This window comes from Danio rerio, chromosome 18, assembly GCF_049306965.1.
Source record: "Danio rerio strain Tuebingen ecotype United States chromosome 18, GRCz12tu, whole genome shotgun sequence".
Taxonomy (NCBI): domain Eukaryota; kingdom Metazoa; phylum Chordata; class Actinopteri; order Cypriniformes; family Danionidae; genus Danio; species Danio rerio.
Genome location: NC_133193.1, coordinates 19,232,360 through 19,247,227, shown reverse-complemented (window position 1 = coordinate 19,247,227; position 14,868 = coordinate 19,232,360). Strand labels below are relative to the sequence as shown.

The window sequence follows — 14,868 nt, the reverse complement described above, 5'->3', positions numbered from 1 at the left end:
GTCTCGCCATCACACCATCATCCTCGCTAACGTTTCTTCACTTCATGACTGCTGCTGTGGAGTTCATTTCCAGCTCTCCAAAGTGAAATTTCACATTTAAGATTTTTCATTGATTGCGGATTGCGGCCAAAAATTAGATTTAAGACTTGGCACTGACATTCGGTGCAAACAGTGGAGCAACTTCGTGTCTATGCAGAACTGGATCGCTATAGACTTCTGCCAAGCCTCTCTGACATGCACATATCACATGTTTGGGACTCTGGTGGAATGACTCTGCCTCGTCTACATCAAAAAGTTTATCTGTTCTGATCCAAACCGGTGATGGAAACTCTCCATTGAAACCTAATCACAACAAAATCACCACTGATTCCTCAGCAATCCCTAAGACACTGAGCTTGGTCTCTGCTCTGGGGGGTTTTGTTGCTGATTTGGACAGTAGATCTGTTTTGTCTTTAGTCTGGTTGCTCTTTTAAAGGGACAGTCATATGAACAAAAAAAAAGGCTCCCATATGGGGAAAATGTAAGATACTTTAAACTGGGTTACTTTAAGCCAAAGCATTTGTTGGGTTAATGTTCAAAATGCCAAACATGATATATACACACGTTTATAAAAAAAAAAACGGCCACGTACCAACCCCACTCATCTCATCTCCCCTCAACTTATCCAGCATTCCTGTTGATTATTAGTCGTCTCCGATCCGTACCGACCCGTTATCAGCCCTTCTCCAGTCACCCCAATTACCCCATAGCTGTTGGAGTCTCTTGTCACTCCCTCTACTTCAAACCCCACTTCACTTTATCTAGGTGTTTGCAGGCCGCACTCTTTGGCAGCAGACCGGGGGGTAACCAGTCTCTCCGTTTGCCTCTCTTTCTCTCCGTCTCCCCACCCAGCAGTGGTGGCGGCAACAGCAGCCCTGGCCTGCCCTGGGAACAGAGCGTGGAAACAGGCTTGCATTGCTGTGCTGTGTCCTGGGGGAGTTCATTACTTGAGCAGGGCGCTCCCACCAGCCAGCCAGAGAGCAGGGCAGCCACGGCCCTACTGCGCTCCACTGGAGCTGCTCTCATTAAATGGAGGAAAAAAGAAAGAAAGAAAGAAAAGAATGAAAGAGAATGGAAGAAATAAAGAAGGGAGAAGCGGTGATGGCGAGGCACAATGGCTAATAACATGACAAGTTTTGTTTTTTCACTATCAGTTGTGCGAGTTGAATTTATTGTCTTTTCCAAATGTGGAGTCTGCAACGCCACCCACCCCCAGGTCTAGTTACTTATTCAGTAGTGAATTTCCAATCCTCCCCAGAAATGAGAAACAGGTTTAAATATTTTACAAAGGCAGGGTGGATAGCAAAGGATCTGAGCTCAGAGGAACAGCAGAAGGATTCTCCAGATCTTTAACCCCAATAGAGACCCATCTCCTTTGAACACTGAACCCCATCACAAACTTCCCTTCCTCTGTTTCTCATGGGAATCTCCACTGTCACTAGCTTCGACATAACAATGCACACCTACCGCACTAATTCAGCTGAAAAAACAATGAATATGCCCTCCCTTGTCTGATATTAAGCTCTAAACCTAGACCTGTCCTGTTCTTTTTTCCCACTATCCATCCATCTCTCACTCCCTCGCGGTCTTGGAGGCCCCCCCATGCGACCCTGCCAAGATGCGAAGGATTCCAATCAGGCACTTAGCTGGATGGCTATTTCCAGGGACAAAGGACATGGAGAGGAGCAGGACTGAAGGGGAGGGGGAAAATAAGGGGGAACAAAGACTGCTCTCGGCACCCAGGGGAGCAACCAGCCACTGACGTCACCGTGTATGAGTGCGTGTATGTGCAAGAGAGATAGAGGGAGGGCGTAATGGGTGTTTGAGAGCCTGCCGGAGGCTGGCAGAGGTCCCCGAGGGGGGTTGTCCTCATGGGAAGATTGGAAAAGAGGTTCTCTATCATTTGCGGACACACTCACTGAGTGAGGGTCGTGTGCAAAACATCAGCTATATCAAATATAATTATAGAAATGAGAATATCTGATGTGTGTTTTATTTATAAGAATTGTGAAACTTGCACACCGCAAGTCATAGGAGATGAGGCAGTTTTGCTGCTACAATATAGTCACTGGCTTCCACATCATAAAGTTGGGACTATGCAAATATATTGTTGAGTTTGGATCCAAACCCTAGCAGGTTGCTTACTTTGTGAATTATTGGTGAATAACTAGGTCTTTTTACAGAGCATTAGTGGTAAAAAATAAGATTAAAGAATGAGAGAAATCTGAAACCCTATACTGGTTACCTTATCATTGAAATGTGATAATAATGAATGTTTGGAAGAGGAAGTGTACTGGCAATGTACTAGCATCAAACTCATCAAATCAGAATCGATTGTGCTTCACTTTAGGAATCTTCTTTTTTTGTGAGTGTCTGCATACGTGGACCTTTCCAAATCTATCACCTATGAGGCTCTATTTCAGTTTGAATGCTACTTTATAGTGCAGCTCTTTATGTACAAATCAATTCACTGTTTTAGGAACAGACTGTATAGACACTTGTATGCACTTCAATTTCAAAAATAACAAAACATGACAAACAGAAAAGCACTTATGGGGCGTGTACACGTCCATTTCTACTGGCGTGCACATGTCTGAGTGCTGAATCAGTGAGTGTGTGTGTCAGTAAGGGTGAGTATGTGAGCGTGTACGCTGGCGGCCGTGGTTAATGGACTCTGGTCTGTCTGTGGAGGGGGAAAGGCTTGGGCTCTTTGAAAAGAGTGTGGATTCAGACAGCCTTGCCCATTTCTCTCCATGCGCACGTCCCAGGGGCACTGCTTTTCCTGACATTTCACTTGACAAAGGCTAGCCACACCTGAGCGCAGGGTTAAAACTATTATAACAGCTCTCCCCCTGGCACACTGCCCTTTGGCTCCACTGCACCAAGTGTGTGTATATGTACGTGAGAGTGAGTGAGTGTGTGTGTGTGTGTGTGTGTGTGTGTGTGTGTGTGTGTGTGTGCATGCGCAATTTAGGCCCCTTGAGTGTAAGAATGTGAAAGAGTATGTGGGTCTACAGTAGGTGTGTGTGTACCCAAGGTCTGCAGCTCCAGGGTGTATTGACATATAACGCCACCTGACCGCATCTTCGTACTGTATGGTAACAATACCAGCAATGGCAGATCTTGAGGGCTGGACCTTCAGGGCCCCGCTCCACGCCCACACTCGGCCCACGCTAAGCTGGCTATAGGGAGCCAGTGAGGAGTGGAGGAGCACAGCTAGTAGCCACAAACCATAATGGAGAAGCCAGAGACTGAGAGAGCAAGGGAGTTGGGGGCAAATGGGCCAGACTCAACAGGAGGTGGGGAGTGACTGAAAAGAAAATGAGAAAGGGAGAAAGGACACTGCAGGAGAGCTGGAGAGAGGGAGACAGGGAGAAAGAGGGCAGTTTGGGTTATCCACTACAGGGTGAGAGACGGAAAGAGAAGGAGGGGGTGACTGGACTGAATCAGAGAGAACAGACTGTTCCTCATTACCGCGGCTCCCCGCAATGGACCTGGTGATGGCTCTATTCTCCAACGCCCAGGGTCACCAAGGTCACGCCCACCAACCGGGGGTCACATTCTCACACAAAGCCCTAACTAAGAAGCGAAGCAATCGACAGAAGACCAGAACACCTGACCTCCTCCGCCCACAGAGCCTCTGACAAAGACCTTGTCCCTGCGGAAAACCAACAAAGGGCAGCCATCTTAGAATGGACCTACGCACTAGCACAATCGTTCAACGGGAATGGAGTTAGCCTCAACTGACTTGAGGGCTAAAAGTTGAGCAGTCAACATCCAGGAATGGAAAGTTTAATTTAATCTGCAGAAAATTCATTTCAAACTAGTGCACTTCCTGAGGCGCGCACAGATCTTTATGTATGAATGAGTCATATTTATGCATTACTACATGAGTGTGTTATGGAAAAAAAGAGAGCTGTTTTGAACTCTAAAACAAAAAGGACGTGTGGACAGAGCTTGCGCAAATAAGCACGGTATGAATTATGCAGATTGGTGTGGATGAGTACCAAAAGAAATAGATTTGTAATTGTGTACTTTGATTATCTGTACATTTATTTGCCTGTACACACCCTTCGTATAGCCAATGAATACAAATGAGTGTGTTTGGTGGCAGGAATATTAACTCTCTCTCTCTCTCTCTCTCTCTCTCTCTCTCCACGAGCGGGAAAAAACGTGTGTGGATATTCCAACAGATTTTGGCTTCTTCCTGGGCACACGCAGACAGACCAAATATTTACTCTCCCCTCTTCCGCCCGCCTGCTCGACACAGCAGCCGAGAGAGAGAGAGAAAGCAAGAGAGAGCGAGAGATAGAAAGAAAAAGAGAGAGTTACATTTTTAATCGGCTGATTTTTTCCCTCCGAGAAGGCAAGCTGAATACAAGTACGCAGCCGCCAACACACACACGCTCCTTTTTTGTGTCCTTTGGCAAATTCTTTTATTTCGCTCTTGCGTGGAGCAGGAAAGAAAAAAAATGGAGAGAGAGAGAGAGGAGAGGATGGAAGGAAAAGGAAGAGAAGAGAAAAGAGAACGTCCCCACAGAGTTTTTCTCCCTTCCTGGTGCGAGCGCAGGCCCCCACAGAGTCCCTGTGTAATTTCCAGTCCCTCAGAATTCAGGTATTAATAAAGGCCCCATGGGGAACTGCACACAATATAACCCTACATTTTCAGGCATTATGAAAGGACGCCCCCAGGGGTCTTTGGCTCAAATTTCTGAAATGCAGGCATTGTAAAAAAGGCACCCCAGGGGACTCCCCCCGCAATAGAAATCTGCTGAATTCAAAGCATTTTCGGAGTCCTGGTGGGAGCCATTACTCCCTCTGGAAGCACTTTTTCCCTTTTTTCCTCTCTCCTATTTTTATTTTTTTTTTTTTTACAAAACATGTGTTGCTGACATGTTGACAGATTGCTCAGTGAAGTGTTTAGGTGCATGCACAAACCGAGTCTCTACAGAGACAGAGCACTGCTCTCTGCCAGAGAGAGCCTCTCAACTCTCCCAAAACTGGTGCCATCCATATTTTATAAGAGGGGGAAGAGGAAAATCTAGGGCTAGGAGAGCGAGCAAGAGGGAAAAACACAAGATAAGTAGAGTCACGTATGGTAGAAGGAGGAGAGGAAAGGAAAAAGACACGCTGAAAGACAGCGTCGGGGAAAAAGAAAAAGGAGAGAGAAAAGAACTTCATCGTGAAAAATGAACCCTGTGATGAAAAATGACTTCCAGTGTGCTTTGAAACAACCCTCCTTCGTCTCACCCCCTCCCTTTCTCTCTCTCCCTGCATGCTGTGCCCCCTCCCCTCCCCTCAATCTCTCTCTCTTATGGAGGCAGGGCTCTTGCTCTCCCTGGAAAACCTGAGTTTACAACCAGCTGTGACTGCATTTGTATCTGTGCCAAAGGCTTAGTGGAGGAATCTTCAGGCCACCCTCTGGCTCTGAGAGAGAGAGAGAGAGAGAGAGAGAGAGAGAGAGAGAGAGAGAGAGAGAAGGAAAATGGAGGGGGTAAGGGAGAACCAACACACAAAGCAGCTCTTACTTTGAGGGAACACGCGTAGTCTGATTTGTGCAAACATGCAGAAGCACATACACACACACACACACACACACACACACACACACACACACACACTCATCTGATATAGGTGGCATAAACGCATTCAAAGCAAATACAGCTGACGACACATGTGGCACGCTGTCATTTACAAGACAACAAGTTCGGTTGACTCGCAATTTGTAAAAACAAAAAGACAAGTCACCTGCTTGCCTGTAGATGTATGAGGCAATACAGGTTATGCCACCAGAAGCATCCTAAAGATTTTGCTAGCTCAATCAGGGACATGCTTATGTGTCTGCTGACTTTACAGTAGAAATATGGTAATAAACTTCATAAAGACTTTAGTTACATTTTAAACTAATAAAATATACATTTTCAACACACTTTTTTACCAGAAATTTGATTTTTCAAGCTTAATGTTGACACCCTGAATTGTTCCAAATTTGCCTGTTGATGGAAAAGGGTACCAGACATACAAGACATACAAAATCTATAAATTCGAAATTAAAATAATAAAAAGATCGAAATTAGATATTGTAGCTGTCAAAATGCACTACCTGAGAAAAGTCTTGTTGCCTATTCATGTTTTTGGAACAACAAACAGTAACTTGACTTATAGTTGATTATTTGGTATCAGAAGTGGCTTATATGAAAGGAAAAGCCTTCTAGATATCACTTTTTGTGTCATTTTATTGTGGAGGTCTGCATCCATACATATCAGCAAAGAATCAAATCCCTTATTAATAAAGTCATCTGGAATGGCAAAGAAAGCGTTCTTGCAGGACTCTCAGAGTTCATCAAGATACTTTGGATTTATCTTCAATGTCTTCTCCATCTTACCCCAGACATGCTCAATAATGTTCATTTCTGGAGACTGCGCTAGCCAATCCTGGAGCACTTTGACCATCTTTGCTTTCAGGAATTTTGATGTGGAGACTGAAGTATGAGAAGCAGCGCTATCCTGCTGAAGAACTTTCCCTCTCCTGTGGTTTGTAATTTAATGGGTGGCACAAATGTCTTGACACCTCAGGCTGTTGTTGTTGCCATCCACTGCTGCAGATCTCCTGAATGCCCCCATTATGAATGTAATCCCAAACCATTATCTTTCCTTCACCAAACTTGACCGATTTCTTTGAGACTCTTGGGTCTGTGCGGGTTCCATTAGGTCTTCTGCAGTACTTGTGATGATTAGGATGCAGTTGAACAGATAATTCATCTGAAAAATCTACCTTCTGCCATTTTTCCAAATGATCAACTAGAAGTCAAGTTATTTTTTTCTTGCTCTTACAACTGGGATCGAAGACGAGACTTTTGTCAGTTAGTATACAGCACATTATATGTTGTATTTAGCCTGGAAAAATAACTTGCACATTTACACAAAACTACACTGAATTCTTTAATTACTCTAAATGCAAAAAAGCATATTATTAACCAACTTTGTCCTTTCTCAGAACAGAAATATCAAGTTACAAACGACTCTGCTCTTTCTCTGCAGGATGGAGGCAGAAGGAAAATGATCTGCAACTTTAATAAGAGTTTTGGCCTCCCTGGATTCAGCTGCTGTTGTGACGACAGGCAGGAGCTGGGGGGTCTTCGGTTGGCCCCGACAGACATACGGACGGGTAGAAGGAAGGATGGATAAGTGGAAAAGGGATATGTATTCATGGCGTGAAGTGCCCTGGGCGAGTGTGTGTTTAGTGGAAGAATGAAGGGGGTGACTGCTTTCTCAAGGGACCGAACCACCCCGAGGCCTCGTCACACACCCCCATTACACTTCAACTGCCTGCCAGACACACAACTCCCCACCTAGCCTGCCAGCAGATGAGAGGGCACATAGCTCAGTGTGTGTGAATGTGTCTATAGGAGTATGTGTGTGCATCGAATGTTACAGAACTAAAGAGATAGACTGAATAGAATACAACTACCAGGGAGAAAGCCAACATTGACATTGCCAAGATTCAAAACGTCACCAAACATCTTTAGAAATTGATGGATAATATAATTAAATTCAAGCAAAATATTGCAAAGACAATTACAACCTACAAAATTTCATCCAAATTTCTATTATTTTTGCTTTTCTTGATTTTTCCTTTTTTCAAAATTTTGTATTTAATATTTTTCTATAACATATAAATTTGTGTGTACAAGATTTTGGACCATTATCGTAAGTTATTTTGCTGAATTAGCTCTAGATTTGTCTTCAGTACTGACTAATCTAGTGTATATGCACAAATATAATATTGTATGGCTTCTTATTAAAAATATGAATTTAAAAGATAGATTTGTGAGGTTTGTTCTTATATATGCTGAGCACTGTATATAATAAATAAATAAATTATATATTAAATACTCTAGTCTTATTAAACATACAAATTGAATTAAAATATATTTGAATACATTTCAAATAAATGTATGCAAATGATCTGAATAAAGTTTTTAAATCTAAAATTATACATACATAAAATATTTCAACTAAACATAAATTAACATTAATAAGAAATAATAAGAAATAAAAAGATTAATAAAAAGAATCAATAAAATAATGTATGAATATAAAAAATGTGTAACACTTTACCTTCAGAAAAACAGATTTTTGACTCAAAACATCATAATTTTTGTAATCTGACTTAGCTTGTATTACTTTTTATAATAAACATAACATTTTTTATAATTACAGATTTTATTTAATAATTTTGATTGCACTTTTTTTCCTAATAATTATTTGTTTTTTATAAAAAAAAATTTTCATTTAATTTTGTGAAACTGAAATTAAACTATTAGAAACCCATGTGGAAAAATGTTTAATTAAATTTGCAACGTGAATATTTTAAATCTAAATCTAAAGAGGAGCAAACTAAAATCCTAACATAAAATTACATCTCCCTGTCAGGGCTGTGGCCTAGGGGTGAGCCAACTAGAGGCCCATGCAAGTTTGAATCCAGCTGGTGACATTTACTGACCCCATTCCCCCATTTTCTACCCATCATTTCCTGTCCTGTCTTGACTACACCTATAAATAAAAGTGGCAAAAAGGCCAAAAAAAAAGAAGTCATTTGTCTTCCCTCCCTCTTTTCTTTCTTACTTTCTTTCTTTCTCAACACTCTGACAGTGTGAGCTGTGTAGAGCTATTTCTACTGACTGCAAACCCCCCTCCACCACCACTACTTGCTCTCCTCTCTCTCTCTCTCTCAGTCTGTCTCTCTGGAGCGCTTGCCGTTCCCCTCAGTCTTCTGAAGGCGGGTTAATTAGCACTCGCCTCCTATTTGTATCTGACAGGTGGAGAGCCCGCCCCCCCAGCTGACTGACAGCTCTCTCGTTTACCCACACGGCTGCCTGCTTCACTCAACCATTCTCTGGCTTACTCCCTGAAGTCTCTCAGTCTTCCTCGTCCACTCTCCTTCACACATCTCCACGTTCATTTTCCATACAGATCAAAACATGAACCGATCGGGTAAGAAATGGGTCAAAGGATGTCATCCAATGAATGTTCATTTCAAGAGCTCAGCTGCTGTGCAGTGGTCACCTCTGTGTATGTGTGTGTGCCTCCTGCTCCCATATGAGTTCAGGACGCTTGCAGGGTGGTCATCACTTCTGTGATCAGTGTTGACCAATAAAGGAGCCACATATAGGCAAAAAGAGACAGAGAGGACACCTGAACTGATCCACAAGCTGTGCTGTGGAGTCTAAGTACGCCTCTTTCTTCGACTGAGCCAAAACCTAGGAGGCTACAGGGCCTTCTGTTCCAGACTACAGAGGGAGGGGTCAGCTGCATAGCGCCACAGGGGACACGTGGAAAGGGGGCGAAAGGGAGAAAGACAGAAAGAGAGAAAGCGAGAGAGTGAGGTGAGTGTTGTTAACAGCCAGGGCCCAACCTTGGCCGGTTGCAGGGCAGTGGAGCGGAGCAGCGCAGTGAATGTTCTCCATTTGATCTGAGGTTTTTTCCAAGCGCTCCTCAGGGAGCCAGTGTTCCAGATTCCTCCTCCAGTAGAGCCTCCCCTCAGAATCAGCCCACAGTACGACACTCTCACACACACACACACACACACACACACACACACACACACACACACACACACATATATATATATATATATATATATATATACACACACACACACACACACACACACACACACACACACACACATACACAAGTATATATAAATATACATACACTTTTCCGTATTACCCACACACATTCACATACTTGTGCACACAAACACTAATCCACACTTCTGACCTGATAGACTCACACACAGACAAATATAAACACATGCAGACAATATAGTGCAGTCCAAAGTGCACACAAATTGCAAACTTACACTGTAATCCTGTAAACAGACATGCTGTTGGAATGTGGGGTCATTTACACTACTGTTCAGAAGATCATGGTTGGTAAGATTCTTTCATTTTGGGTTCTATTTTTAAAGAACATATTCAAATGATTGTTTGATAAATGCATTAGCTTTTTCAGATATTTTTAAGACTCTTTAAGTTTTTGTTATTGCTAATAAGAAGTGTATGGAGCATCAAATCAGGGTATTATAGTGACTTTTGAATGTTCGGGAGACTGGAGTAATGGATACCAAAAAATGGGCTTTGCCATCACAAAAACAAAATTACACTTTAACATATATATATATATATATATTACAAGAAAAACGTTAGTTTAACTTGCAATAGTATTTTACAGTGTTACTGTTTTTATACTGTTTTTTTCTTTGGTTTGAAAAATGCAGATTTGGTAAGTCGGAGAGAGAAATGTATGTGTCACCATTCAAAAAATTAAAGCACAGCTTTTCGCCTATAATGGCTTATTTCTAATCGTTATAAATTAAAATAAGGATACATGACAGCTGAGCAGGACTCTGACCAATGTGAGGAGAGTTTACTCACACGTGGCTTGTTTTAGCTATTTTGGTTTGTTTAGAAACTTTGCCGTGTGAAAGCAAACCAAACCCAAAGCAACATTGTAACAATTTTAATCCCTGTTTCAGAACAAAACAATCGATCTACAGGTGTGAAAGCCCCCTTAGTGGCTGATCCTTATATGTTATGCACAAATAAAACTATTCATTTAAAAAAAAAAACAGAGTGGTCCATAAGTCTGAATCAAAATGCTTAAATTTGGTTTCCTTCTAACTTACCATGTCATATTACGACTACAGTGAGTGAAAATATTATTTATAAAATAACAGCAACATTTGAGCTCTGTAAACTCCAAATCTAAAAGCTCAATGAAGCAAGAACGTCTGTCAAAAGGTCACACAATCAATCTGAGAATGACCTTGAGCTGTGACTTCATTAAATCATGTTTCTTCATTTTATATCCTAATCTACAAGTTTCTATGTAGGCTTAAAGGTTTGTATCCCAGATTTTTAGTGCAATAATCAGAATTGGAGCCAATCTGTAAACTGCCTCAGTGAAACCAAGCACAACCAGTTAAAGTGATATCTAAGACAAAGTAGGAGGAGATGGAAATGCTGAAAGTTGAGTGTAATGGGGGAAGGCAGAACCAAAGACATTTGGAGGGACAGAAAGGCAGACGTTCCTCGTCTCCAATATCGTCTCCTGTGGAACTCATATTAGCAGCGATCAATGGCGACGAGGGAAAAGAAGAAAAAGAGAAGGATAGAGAGACGAGAAAGAAAATGATGCTAAGGATGGGTAGCGACCATATCTGAGGTTATATTATTGTTGAAAAGCTAAACAAGAGGAAGGTGCACAAATACGAGGCGGACACGCTCAAACACACACATGCACGCACAAACACATGATGGGATTCCAGGTGTAATTCTATAGCCGCGGTGTCTTCTGTTAAGGGAATAGAAATTTCATTTTGTGGCGTGGCGTGGCACAGCTCTGCTCGAGAATATTCCTGCTCTGACGGGCATGCGGTCATAATAATAACCGTAAATTGATAGAGTGGCTTTATGAGCCTTCTGCTGGTGTGCTGATATTGGCCAGGCTCTCCTTGGGGCCATGGGAACCATCTACTGCTCTCCACAACATGGCCTCCCCTCTCACACACACACACACACACACACACACACACTCGAACACACAAAATGGCGTGTGTTTGTCCCTTATCAGATGAAGTCACAAGTAGCATGCTACTCTCCCCCCCCACTGGACCAGCTCCCAGGAGTGTGTCAAGAACTTGAAAGGGTTTGTAAATGATTTATTATTTACTGCTCATCACAGTATTACATTTTTAAGTAAAAAAACAAGACATGCTATTGAACTAATATTAATTTAATAATCTGCATTGTAAAATAAACTATAATGCTGTTAGTTCAATGAAATAAGTCTTAAGGTTGTGTAGGATTCATATTACTGTAATTAAAAGTAAACTAAACCAATACTGATATGGAAATCAAATAAACCTAAATAGTAGCATAAAATAAGGAAAAAAATATTTCACATTTACATTTAAATGCAATCACATCAAATATAAATATAAATAAAGAATATATAAATAAAAAGGAAGTTCCAGACACGGCTCCAGATTATTCTGTTGATCGCACACTCTCCTGGGAACAACTGCATTTTGTCATTTCATTTCACTCTTTGTTTTTCCCCTCCAAAACACAACATGCAGCTCTCTGATGACTCCAAAACTGAGGTCGCCTCCAAAATCCAGGGCCTAGATTTCATTACTTTTTTGTAAGTTGCCAAAAAAAAGGCACAAGATGAAGGAGAGGGTTTGATCTCACTGTATTGTATCCTCTTAGAAACATGTGTGCTCTGGTATGAGCCAAGGATATGAGCAATCCACCAGCATCATATGATGTGACTTTGAGAATTTATACAGGTACTGCAAGATTCAATAAACACAGCACATACGACTGCTGGAGTGACATGCTCTCTCTCTCTGTATATCTACCTCTCCCCCTCTTCTCCTCAGTTTTTATGCTCGTTAAGGAGAGGCCCTTGATTAATCTGCTAGGAAGCAGATGCCCCTGCAGGGCCGCTTTCAGCGTTTCATTAATTACCGCGATTGTAATAACGGCTATTGTGTGCGTGTACTCCGTGTTAGCTTTAAAACACCACTCTCCTGAGGGAGCATACTGACTCCAGAACAGCCAACGGCCTCTGAGTAACCCCAGCATCTCGGAAACTATACCAACTTCTGCCTCCTGCCAATATGATTTGCTTCAGAAATAAAAAAATAAAGCCATATAAAATTATTGTGCCAAAAGCATATTCACAAAAAAAAATGCATTTACTAAGCCCTCATACCTTGTGCCATTGTGTGGATAAACAGGTAGTTGTACCTGCAAATGTAATGTCATTTTTGTATTCATATTGTATGCAAAGATTGTATTAGGGTGACATGGTGGCTCAGTGGTTAGCATCGTCACTTCACAGCAAAAAGGTTGCTGGTTTGAGTCCAGGATGGGTGAGTAGGCATTTCTGTGTGGAGTGTGCATGTTCTCCCAGTGTTTGCATGGGTTTGAGATGCAGCTGGAAGAGCATCCGCTGTGTAAAACATATGCTAGATAAGTTAGCGGTTCATTCCAATGTTGCGACCACTGATGAATAAAGGGACTAGGCTAAAGGAAAATTAAATAATTTTTTTACTCAAACAAAAAGCTTATACAAAAGAATATATTTTGAAGAATGCTAAAACCAATAGCTATCGACATCCATAGTATACTATGTGGAAAAAAAACACTATGGAAGTCAATGACTAGCAGTTTCCAACATTCTTTTAAACATCTACTGTGTGTTTCAAAACCTCAAGTAGATCTGGAAAAAGATAAGTAAATGATGACAGTTTTTATTATTATGTGAAGTAATGCCTTTAAACTATTTCAATCTTCATCCTAGGTTATTAAACTAGGATCGGACAACATGGGAGGATACACAGAGCGATAAAAAAAATACATCTTTAAAGACGGTGAGGAAATACAACACAGACTCACACACACACAAACCTGCTGGGCAGTGGTTGGTACGGTGCTCGGTCAGATCTGCCAAGCACTCAAAGTCCTGTTGGCAGTTGTCACAGGTGAAGATGGAGTCGTCATCTAAATCCTCCTCTCCCACCCTCTCGTCATGACTGGTCACACTCTGCTCTCCGTCTTCACCCACCGCCCGGCTCTCCTTCCTATCAGAGTCTCGCTCCGATACTGCTGCATCTATGTATACACACAAATACGCAGAGAGAAAGAGGCAAGAAGTGAGGTCAAGGGATTGCCATTGACAGGTGAATCAAACTATACTAATTATTTCCTGACTGTTACGTGTTGTACTTCATATATGTGCTGATGCAGTGCTTTTGCAAATGTCACGGGGAGCAAAACTTACTGTACTTGTCAAAGACTTAAATCAATAAAAGAAATAAATATATACAAGCGGGTTGTATAAACTGTTGGAGAAGCAATTTTGGAAATGCCAAGACAGTGGCTAGTCAACATAGTCTTTTAAAAGAGAAATCAGCTACTGTACACCATATGAACAAATTCAAATACACATAGATTATTTATATATATATATATACACTACCCGTCAAAAGTTTTTTTTTTCCCCATGTTTTTTTAAGAAAATAATTTTGTTCATCAAGGTGGCAAATAATAGTTAAACAGTTAAATATTTATTTAAATTTGAAATAACTGCTTTTTTAATGTATGTAGTTTAAAATAAAGTTATTACTCCAGTCATTATTGCTCATAATAATATTAAATTAATAATATTATTAATAATAGTAATAGTAAAACCAATAATTAATATTATAGTGAATTTTGAAGGACCAAGTGACTTTGAAGACTGCAGAAATGAAGCTTATAATCACAGGAATAAATTAATAATTTAAATTATAAACTACTTTTGAACAGTTATTTTTTAGTGCAATAATGTTTCACAATTTTACATATTATTAATATACATTAAATTGTGAAACGTTATTGCACTATAAAATATCTGTTCAAAAGTAGTTTATAATTTAAACTATTAATTTATTCCTGTGATTATTATAGGCTTCATTTCTGTAGTCTTCAGAGTCACATGATCCTATCACTATAATATTAAATAATTGTTTATAAATGCTCCTAAAGCTTTTATTAGTTATTTTGGATTATATATATATATATATATATATATATATATATATCCAAAATAACTAATAAAAGCTTTAGGGGTTTGTCTAAATACATTTTACTAATAATGTAGGATGTGTCTAGAGTTGCTGAAGTTTACCCTGCGCGCTGCGGTTTTTAAGAAACTTCTTTTGTGCGTCAATCTTGTCAATATTATTCAAAAAGGTAATGATTCGCACTC

At 40.7% G+C, this 14,868-nt stretch overlaps 1 protein-coding gene across 38 annotated transcripts in view; it reads right to left on the bottom strand.

Moving 5' to 3' along the window:
• The window catches only part of znf423 (zinc finger protein 423), a 218,887-nt gene that overhangs the window by 133,013 nt on the left and 71,006 nt on the right, over positions 1-14,868 (bottom strand). For 30 of the 38 annotated variants that reach the window (XM_073929366.1, XM_073929371.1, XM_073929367.1 and 27 more), the window contains one exon: positions 13,527-13,730. Coding sequence is in view for 10 of the 38 variants with exons in the window: in XM_005159129.6 (XP_005159186.1) it covers positions 13,527-13,730 (204 nt within the window). In the remaining 28 variants the exon portion in view is untranslated. Of the gene's footprint in view, positions 1-13,514; positions 13,731-14,868 lie in introns of all 38 variants that reach the window. The other 8 variants (XM_073929365.1, XM_073929357.1, XM_073929358.1 and 5 more) reach the window with 1 other exon arrangement.